Source organism: Phyllostomus discolor, chromosome 11, assembly GCF_004126475.2.
Source record: "Phyllostomus discolor isolate MPI-MPIP mPhyDis1 chromosome 11, mPhyDis1.pri.v3, whole genome shotgun sequence".
Lineage (NCBI taxonomy): Eukaryota > Metazoa > Chordata > Mammalia > Chiroptera > Phyllostomidae > Phyllostomus > Phyllostomus discolor.
In genome coordinates this window covers 67,381,696-67,392,214 of record NC_040913.2, presented here as the reverse complement: position 1 = coordinate 67,392,214, position 10,519 = coordinate 67,381,696, and the positions used below count along the sequence as shown (strand labels likewise).

At 56.4% G+C, this 10,519-nt stretch overlaps 1 protein-coding gene across 1 annotated transcript in view; it reads left to right on the top strand.

Annotated features, from left to right (window-relative positions):
- The first annotated feature begins 430 nt into the window (after positions 1–430).
- Positions 431–10,519, top strand: part of GAS6 (growth arrest specific 6) — a 46,109-nt gene continuing 36,020 nt past the window's right edge. The window contains exons 1-2 of the mRNA XM_028526862.2: positions 431–742; positions 1,026–1,192. Coding sequence (XP_028382663.1) covers positions 664–742; positions 1,026–1,192 — 246 coding nt within the window. The 5' untranslated portion in view covers positions 431–663. The remainder of the gene's footprint in view (positions 743–1,025; positions 1,193–10,519) is intronic.

Below are 10,519 nucleotides of genomic sequence, written 5' to 3'. Positions count from 1 at the left end.
ATCTTGACTTCAGTTTATCTTTTCTTGGGTGAGTTTTAAGTCTTGAGAAAATCTGCCCAAGAAGAAAGAATCCAAAAAGGATATGGGATATTTCCCGGGGTGGGAAAGAGGTTTAAATCTGGTAAATGGTCAGAGTGGAGTACCTGGACAGGTGGTACCTGGGTGTTAGCTCTTCCCTTTTACTCCACTCGCATTAATACACTCCATCGCCGATTTAATGGAAACTCCTTCTCCAGGACGCGGTAGTCTAAGCAGCCTGCGTGTGAAGTAGCCACGCCCCGTTGACCTGTTTCCCCTTCAATCTTTGATCTTTCCAGCGAAAACCAGCTGGGGCGCCAGGCAGCTGGTGGGAGCTAGCGGCCCCGCCCGCCCGGCGCGGCCCAGAGGCCAGTCCTGCCCCCGGCCGCGCGCCCCGCCCCGGCCACCCCCGGCCCCGCCGCCGCCTCCGCCCAGACCGGCTGCAAGCCCGAGGTGCCGCCGCCGCCGCCACCGCCGCCGGGATGTGACCTTCAGAGCCGCCTGCACAGGATGACCGGAGCCACCGCCCCGCGGCGCCCGCGGCTTGCCACGGCCTCCCCGGCACTCTGACCGCACGCGCTCCCGGCTGTCCGCCCGGCTCCGGACCCCGGTCCCGGTCCCCTGTCCCAGGCCCCCGGCCTCGCCATGCCGCCGCCGCCCGGGCCCGCCGCGGTCCTGGGCACCACACTGCTGCTACTCCTGCTGGCCTCGGAGTCCGCGCCCAGTGAGTACCGCGCGGGGGCCGTGGCGCGGGCTGGATCGAGAGACCCTCTCAAAAAGGACCCTGCCACCTATGGGGCCAAGGGCAACGCCAGTGCCCGCACCCCACCCCGGCCCCGTGCGCCCCTGCTCTGTGCGCTCCCGCCCCGCTGCCGCATCCCCGAGCCCGCTGCGGGGAGGACGGTGCGTGCGGAGCCCGGGTTGACAGCGTGTCCCCGCTCTCTCTTTTATCTCTCCCCGCTCCTCCGCGCTCCCCCTGGCTCTGTCCTCCGCTCGCGTCCCGGCAGCCGTGATGCTGCGGCCGCGCGAGGCGGCGCAGTTCCTGCGGCCCAGGCAGCGCCGCGCATACCAGGTCTTCGAGGAGGCCAAGCAGGGCCACCTGGAGAGGGAATGCATCGAAGAGCTGTGCAGCAAGGAGGAGGCCCGGGAGGTGTTCGAGAACGACGCCGAGACGGTAAGCGCGGGCGCCGTGCAGGGGAGGTGAAGAAGTGGGATGTGTCTGCGGGGCGCCCAGGGATTCTGTGGCTGGGCGGGATCGCGGTGCGGATCTTTAGATAAGCCAGACCACCTCGAGCGCTGTCTCTGCGGCACCGCATTTCTGGGAAGATCCATCCGTGTGCGCCCTTGCAGGGAGCCCCGGGGTTCCTGCAGCCCCTTAGACTTCCCTTTCCAGTGTGCGGTGAGCCCTTCCTGTGGGGGAACCTTGCTGCAAGTCACACCCAGAACTCTTAAATAGGGAGACATTGCGTTTAGAAGTCGTGAAGGGGCAGGGCTTAGGGTATCCGGACCCCGGCCCACCCCCTGGCCTCCTCCACACCTTTTGAGCCCCAATTGTTTAGGTGACTCCCAGGTGCTCCTGTTACCTGGAGGCAGAAGCAAATCTTTGAGCGGGGTCCTGTTGACACCCTGCAGTTCTCTTCAGCAGACCTCTGAAGGGAGCCACCTTAAAGGGAATATGCAATACAGTATATGATACCTCCACCAGAATGGCATAGAGGCCGTTTTTTAAATGTGAAAGAAATCCCACGGTTAAAAAACCCGAACAGCTTCCTACCTCCCCTCTCCCTTAGCTGGGTTGGAGGTGAGGGTTGGGGCTTCCCGCAGCTGCTTCATCCTAGTGAAGAGGGAAAGAGGGTTTGCCTGAAAGAGGAATTAAAAGATGTGAGGGCTGGAACTGCTTGCAGCGGTAGGTCCCACAATATGACTACAGGAGTATGCTAGAGCACATATGGCAGGGAGGGCCCGGAGCGGGCAAGTTGTCATGGGGGCCGCAGGGTGGGAGGTAGGAAAGGGCCCCAGCGTGCGCGCACACGCACACACTCACCAGGCCCTTTCAGCAAGGTGCTCTTTTAGGAGTTGGTGATTTTTGGAGTCTGATGGCACTGGCTCAGAACATATTTCTAATAATAATGTCCTTGGAGACTGTGGGGCTGTGGCCAGCCAAGTGCAGGCAGGGAGCAGCCCAGGTGTGGACTTGGCATCTGTGCAGGAGCTGTGCAAGCTGAAGGGAGAGGGGACGTGTAGGAACATTTGTGGGGGTCGTGACCTCTGGGGCATGGCGAAAGCCCTAGATGTGTACCTGTTCCAGGGCAAACGACTGTGGAAAGCAGTAGGGCTAGAAATGGGGTGGATGTACATGACATCACTGTACACTGTGAGGGCGGTTTCACAGCTGGTTTTGGTTCTACCAGAGTTTTTCTTTTAAAGACTTCTCTGGAATGAAATAAATGTCACATGCAATAAACGAATGGCTCTGTGTGACAGATGTAGTCTTCTTTTGGACTTTATTTGTGATCGGTTGACTTGATGATCCCTGTAGGTCCCCTTTCTGAAAACAAGCTCTGAGATGATTGATGGCCACGTGCGGTTCTCTCTGGCACAGTTAGCTAGTTGCTGCAGCCGGGCTGTGATGGGCGATTTGCTCCAGTGTTACTGCCCTCCGTGTCAGTAGCAGCGCAATTTCAGTCCCGTCGTGTGAGCCGCTCTGCAGGTCTTTTCTGGCCTCACTGGTTTCTCGTGTCTTTGATGATGAATCCTGGTAGCCAATGACTCACGCCTCTGCAGAGGGTTTCTGAAGGTCCTAGCGGCAGGGCTGTGTGCCTGGCCACCGGAGATCACCGCCCAGCTGTGGGATTGTGTGCCAGGTCCAGTGTTCTCCACCCAGAAGCCTAACCTGGAACATTCGCTTGTGCAGAAAGTATGCGTAAGGGGCTTGCAGGTGACAAGAACTGAGAGCAGCTGGGCTGCCACCTGCACACCCCTGCCCCAGCCCCTGCCTGCACGGAGAGAAGGGCCCTGACCTGGCTTTCCCTTCCTGTCGGGACATCCTATCCTTCACCATGGTGCAGCTCTTCCCAGAATGTGAATCCCCTCTCTCATTTTAATTGCTTTTGTGTTGTAATTTTAAATTTATTTGCAAATGTATGGAGTGAAGGTATGAAGAGAAACGTGGTCAGGATCCCACAAACTTTAATGGGACCTCTGTTTCTCGCCCTGTGTCTGCACTGGGACTTGCACTTGCCTGTGTGGTCTTGGCCCCCTCCCCTTTGAGGCACTGCTGAGTTGCTTTAATGCTGGGCGTTGGGGGGCAGCGGGGTGACTTCTCTTATACTCCAGCCCCATCAGAAGTTTGTAAACTCTTTTTTACAGCAGAGCCTTCTATAATTTCCTAGAATTCTGTCCTCCTTCCCAAACCCCATCCCCAAATAGTATTACATTTTTTCCATTGTCTGTCAGCTTCCCAAATTGGACCAGTTACTTTTGTGTCACCCATCCCAGATAGCTGGATTACAGGCGCTTCATTTTAACCAGCACCTTGTGTCCTGTGTAGACTGGTGTGCGGACCATGTGCTCTGTTGTCTGGGTTTGGCCCTTAGCTTGTTTTCCTTTCTCTTGAGAGGCAGTGCGGAATGCTGGAAGGAGCTGAGTCAGGGGCCAGGGTTAGGGATTGTGGGCCAATTCCAGACCCGGCTGCTCTGGTAGACCAGTTGTCCACTTGGATGTGTCCAGGTTCCCCATTCCATCTCCTTACTCCAGGGAGACCCATGTTCCCTGGCAGTGGTGAGATCCTCCAGATACTCACTGTTCACTGCTCATGTGTTTTAGTAAATACAGCACTTTTGAAAAAGGCAATGCAATGAAATAACCAATGAGTTCCTGCTCCAAAAAGTTTGGGACTCCCACTAGGAAATATTTATTCCTTGCCTTCAAATATAGCTCGTTTTGCATTTTTTGACTGAGGCTGATGGAGTGACCCGGGATGACCCAGCACTGACCTTATTTAGTTCAAGAAGTCCACAGGACCTGGCCATGTGGTGGTCATAGGACGCCAGCATCCTGAAGGTGAAAGGCTGCACCAAAATTGGCATTTCTTGGGTTATAATCACCTGACCCTCTATGGGGGTGCTTGTAGAAAATGCCAGTCCTCACAGGCCAGGGTCACTTTGTGGCTGATTCTACCTGCCCCACCTCGTTGTCCACTGGGTTAGGATGCTAGAAGCAGCCACCTGCCCTCAGTGTGTCTGGTCCAGTTGTGGTCACACACCTGTCCGGCTTTGGCTCTGCCTTTGGTGGTGGAGTTAATAACACTGCTCTTTGCTGCTGGCAGAGGAGGCAGTACTACCTGTCCCATGCCCATTCCTGGGCCTCTGGGGGCACCCTGGGAGAGGAATCCCCAGGGATGGGGACAGGGGGACTTGGGCACCTGGAGCTATTCCCACACCATACAGGGGACTGGCCCTGGGGGGTATGCCCAGGGCCAGCTGTAGTGTGTGGGTTCTTGACTTCGTGTAGGAAAGACTTCACAATGCAGTCCAGGTGACTATGAGGACCCATTTATTAAAGCTGGGGACAGTGAAACGAGGAAGGGCTCAGCATAGAGGAAGCAGCAGGAGAGCCTGGGCCGGGCTGCCCGAGCTCACTGGGAAGTCAGAGGAAAGGGGGTTTGGGGACAGGTTCAGGGGATCAGCCCGGGACAAGCTGCCAGCCAGCTGCCCATCGCCTTAGAGTTGAGGAGACGCGTGCCTGCGGGGAAATGTGTGGGGGAAGAAGGAGGGGAAGGGAACAGCCTGGGCTGCTCCCCAGAGGGAGAGTGCGAATGCTGGGTCCTTTGTCTTGAGGTTTTTATCTCTATTAGGAATCTTAGGGGAGGTCTCAGGGGAGGGATTCAGTAGAACAGTCATCCGTTCTCCAGGGTCCTGGTCTCCACTGATTGGTCAGCGACAGGGCGGGAGGGGGCAGTCTTCAGTCACTGCAGTTGGTTCTGGCATCGCCCACCTGCTTTTGCTGCTTTTCTGGGCCTGGAGCTGAAATATGACTGAGGCCTGGATGTTCTCTCTGGGGAGGGAAGGCCAGGGGAGGGGAGCTGACCCTGGGGGTGGGGTCCTTGCGTTCCCAGTTTAGCTCCCTGGTGACCATGTGCACCTGGCTGTAAATTGCTCGGCCACTGTGTTCAGCTATCTGCCTCAGTTTCCCCATTCCACTTGCCAAGGATTTTTCCTAGCTCCTCACTATCCTGTCTCAGAGCCAGCTCCCTGGACGGCAAACCTTCTTCCTGGAATTTGGAGGTTCGTGTATGTGGAGCATGTGGTATATGCTGAGCATGCTCTTGTTCTTCCTTTCTGATCTGAACCGTCCAGACTGAGCGGTCTTCCTCTTTTGGGCGAGGGAGGTGCCTGACCCTCAAAGATCTCCTGTCAGCAGGCCGCTGTCAGTGCCATGGCCCTTCCCGGTTCCTGGGGTCGTCACACGCCGTGCTAGAACGGAAGGGGTCCTGGGGGTGCTGTCCCGACTCCCTGGCCATCCGCTTCCCTCCTGGGGACGGATGGCCTCCCACCCACATTCCTTCTGTCCCCAGGAGAGTATCCCAGGCCACCGGTTTTTGCCACTGCCCATGCCTGTTCCTTCTCTCCAGAGCCCGAGGGCGGATTACAGCCCCTCCTGTCTTGCTCCGGTCCTGTTGTTTGTCTCTTTTCCTTAAGTTTCCCTCTCCCTTGCTTTTCCTGAGCCTTGGCAGTCCAGCCCTTGGCTCTCTCTGTGCAGGCTCTCCTCAGTTTCTCTGCAAGGTCACTCAAGCCAGCCCAGCAGGTCACCTTTCTACTTGAATCCTTTAAGGCAGGTGGGTTCCAGGCGCCTTAAAGATACCATCTCAGCAATCACCCTTGGCTTTCAGGAAGGATTCTGTACAAAAGGCTTATCCTGGCCTGACCTGTCGCCCGGGTACACGTCACCACCTGGCAGCAGTGCTTGGTGCCTGCCCTTCGGCGGACCCACGGCTTGTTGTCAGCAAAAAAGTTCTGGGCTGCAGTTCTTTTATCCCACCACCTGGCTTAATGTGAGGTACAAACAATAACATTTACACCCTTTGCAACTGGCTACTGGTGCGCCCTGAAGACTTCGCAACAGGCGAGACCACTGGCCTGTTCTGCAGTGCGCTCGTGTTCAGCCCCCCACCCCCACGTCTCTGTCTGTCTCTCTGTCTTTGGCTCTTTGTCTGTTCGTCTCTCTCTCTCTGTTTCTCTCTCTGTCTCTCTCAGTCTCCGTCTTCATCTTGGTCTCTGTCCGCCTGTCTCCGCCTCTCTCTCTCCGTCTCTGTCTCTGACTGCCTCTCACTCTTTCTGTCTCCGTCTCTCATCGCTCACCCCTACTCCCACTCCCCCCAGCTCTTGCAGACGTTGGGGAACCCAGTGGTGGTGATAGGTTCTCTACCGCAGGGAGTTCAGGGGTGCTGTCAGTTTCAGAGCTCCGAGTGCTGCTGGCCTGGTCTGGAACTGCATCTGCACTCCCAGGACCCCTGTCTTTCTGAGATCTCACCTTTTTGAGGACAGCTTGAGGAGGGGCACCCCCCTACAGAGGTGAGAAAACCCTTCCCTCAGTTCCAGCTTTTTGGGGTGGCCTAAGGGGGCAGAAGTGGGGTCCAAGCAGGAGGGTGGGGAGGGAGGAGGAGGAGGGGGACTTTGTCAGTCCCAGTGACTTGTCTCTGCAATGCGAGTCCCCTGGCAGCCATGGTGACACCTTGGCTGTCACAGTCAGGATAGCTGCGGCCCCCCTGTGCCCTTCTGCCTCCTTACCTGCCCTCCACACCCCACTCTGCCTCCCCAACACACACACACCCATACACACACACACACACAGGGACACAGGCACAGACGGTGCACACATACACACGTGCTGACACACAGCCACACAATGCTCGGAGTCTTCTCTCTGCAACTGTGGGTCCATTGAGAAGTGAGCTCAGGTCCCTCGCCCTGCGGAGACCCGGCCCCCACTCCTCTCTGCAGGCTCTGCTGCTGGGGGAGTCTCCTGACCCCAGGGCAGACGGCTGCTCCCACTGCCCGCTCTGGGCCCCGGCCTCCCTGCCTGGGACCTGTCCTGCTTGGGCTTTTGCCACCAGAGGCCTGAGGATGCCTGTCACAGGGGCTGGGTCGCTGAATTGTTGTTCAACCGGTTATGCCTTCTCTGGACTTGGCTCTGGCAGACGGCTGGTTAGGTCAGAGCTGGCACCCACAGTCCCCAGCACCCAGGCCGCCTTGAGCGGGACACAACCCCTGGCTGGCTCCCCGCACCCAGTTGCCGTCTGTCGCCCCCATGCTCACCTACATGTTTGTTTTAATCTGAGGAGTGTGCAGGGGCTCAGAATCAGGCTCTCCAGAGTAATAACAGGCCAGGCCCCACAAATTACACCTCACCCCTGTCAGTGGGCTCCGCATCTGTGGAGACCAATTAAAGACATTTCAGAAAACACTGAACGTCTGCCTTTGTTATTTAGAAACAAAACACCCTTTTAAGAAGCTGGTGCTTAAGGCCTGTTTCTTGAGATTCTGAGTAGCCGGGGCCAGGACAGTCAGGCACCCCCAGGTCCATGGGCCCCAGCACCTCGGGTGCGGGCCCGGGTGTCTGTGAGCTTCGCTTTCCCCGTGTTCGCAGGTCGGAGCTGGGAGCTGGTTCTGTGAGGCACAGAGCAGTGGTGGGTGTTTGATGTTGGACTTTCTCTCTGCCTGTTGAGCGGTTATTACAGTCTAGTGATTTCAGTGCAAACCTGGTGCACATGCCTTGTCAATTTGGACCCTGACAGGTAGTTCATTAAAAGCTTTAAATTAATCTTTAAAGCGGAGGTGAAAGTGGAAGAAGTTGAAAAGGACATCGGTTCTCTATGTCCCTCTGACGGAGGCACAGACCTGCTCCGACTGATTGCACGGGCTGAAAATGTCATACTTGTGAGAGACAGTAACATGCTACTGTCATACTTGTTACTGTCATACTGTTTTTTTGGACTTATGTTTCCAAATTGCAGTGAAATCGTTTCTTTCTGATGTTGTTGCTTGGGATAATAAAATACCTTTTTTTCACATCAGCCCTTAAAACCTGCCTTCTAGACCCAGTTTTTCCAGGACCTCTTCCTGGAATGTTTCACTCTGTAAAGCACATAGCTGGGCTCAGCCAGCTCCCAGGGACAGGGGTGCACCGGTCTCGGTCACGGCTGCGGCCACACACCCAGCTGCACAGGGGCCTCCCTGAGGCCAGGCTGGGGCCATCGGCCCAGGACGGCTATGTGACTGGCGGCTGCAGGTGCAGCCTCCCTGGAACCCTCTGCTGTGAGCACACATTTCTTTAGCACAATGCCATCAGAAAAAAAATGGAAGAATGTGCTTAGGAGGTTCCCGTTGGCAGTTGTCAGGGGCCAAGACAGGCATGTGGGTTTGTGCCTCACTGGGTAGCAAACTCTTCCACCTCAAAGGCAAACCCCCCATTTGTGACGTAGGAATCTATTGCCTGGGTCTGCACTGCATGCTGGCTGCAGCCATAACCGTCAGACACGTTCCCCAGGTTACTCCTTGTCCACACCACGCTTGTCCTGTGCTGGATGTCCACTAACCACATGCACGCTATGATTTAGCATGCATCCCGAGAGGCACCAAAATGCACTTGCACTTCCCTTTCATAAGCCAGGAACAAACAAGGATTTTGCAATAACGTTTGTGGTTAGTGAGAGTCTTAGGCGTCATCTTGTTGTAGGCACTCACATGGAACTTAGGCCCAAGAATCTATTTAGAGACTTATCCAAGTTAGCTCATTAGTGGGAGGATTCAGATGGAAACTCAGGTCGCCAAACTCTGAGCTAAACATGCAGACCTTCAGGAGGTGAGCGTGGGCCCAAAGCAATGCATCTACACAGCCTGTTAGAGTGATTTCCAGAGAAAAATACCTTTGCTCCAAAGATCCTCTTGGGCCCAGGCTGTCTTAGCTGCCAAACTGTTAATCTACTCTGTCGAGTATTTTATATTGCTTTCTTACATGATGGGAAAGTACATCGTTTTGTTTTTCCCAAAGAAACATAAAAAGAGAAGCACAACTTTGCATTTGTGGTGTGAGTGTGTCTTCCCTGGTACCTGCTTGGTTTCCCTAAAGCGGTGTGACCTGCCCCCCGCCCCCACCAGCCCCCGGGGACGAAGGAGGAAGGCAGGCCATCCCGGTGCCCCCCTCTCACCACTGCTAAGCCTGTAGGTGGGCACCAGCCGTGCTTCCCACCACACTCTCCTTCTCCTCTTGGTTTCTCATCTCTTTCCCTCCCTCAGACTGGCTTCCTTCCTGCATCCCCATTTCGGTCAGTGCTGCTATCCAGCCTCTCAGACCGTGGGTGAAAGTTTGACGTCCTGTTTGCTCTTCTTTTCCCTCCCACCACTGCCTGCCACCCACAGCGACCTCCTAAGGTGTCCCCTGTGGCATCTCTCCTAGTTATCGCTCCTGTGACTGCCTGTGGCCACCCCTGGATAGGCTGACATTCCATCGCATCTGTAAGCCTCCCCAACTGGCCTGTCTGTTCCCCTTCACACTGTCAGACAACCGAGCACAGTGTCTCCCCTGAAGGCTCTGGGATGAAGCCCCAACATCTCAGCCAGGCAGGTCTAGGCAGTGTGCCCTCCCCCAGCACCTGAGGTCCCTCAGGCCCCTCCCTGCCCAGAACAGCCTGGATTTCCCTCTCTGCGCCTTTGCTCCAGCCAAGTTCATGGCTGGATGCATTCTACCTGCAGGCACCCTACGTGGGGCTCTCAGGGGTGTGGACTTTGATCCTGGCAGATGGACAGCGTTCGAATCTCAGCCTGGTGGCCGTGCAGCCAGGGCAACTGCTGGAGCTCTCCAAGTTCCAGCGGCCACTGTTACTGCAGACAGGAGCATCTGCCTCATGTGACTGGGAGGATGACACAAGCAAAGGGAGTGCGATTGTTTCCTCACTGCCGCTGTGACAGATCAGCATCAGCTCGCAGTTCTGAGGGGGGAAGTCTGAAACGGGCCTCCTGGGGCTGGAACCCAGGCATCCAGCTGGCTGCTTCCTTCTGGAGGTTCCAGAGGAGGGTCCATGCTTACCTCTTCAGCTCCCTGAGGTGCCGCAGTCCCTGCTGGCAGCCCCGCCTCCACCTTCACAGCCAGCCAGCTCTGCCTTTCTTTCCAAGCTGCCATTTCTGGTTCTTTCTCTGTCTTGCTCTTCCTCATGTAAGGACAGTGCAGACATAGTTTGAATAAAGCCCTGATGGTTCACTCACGTCAATCTCACTTCCCCAGCAAGACCGTGGCAGGCTCAGCAGGCAGGGCCCACCACCAAGCCCAGCCTCCCGAGGGCCTAGTTGCTTGCTGCTCCTTCCTGTCAGCACGTCTTCCTCACTCGGTGAGAGACATCGCTGCCTGGAGCCTGGAGAACCGAGGGGTTTGCTGAGCGAAGCTGTTGATGATCAGCCAGTGCTGTGAGAGGGAGAGGGGCCTTGGCCGGGAGAGCACATGAGCA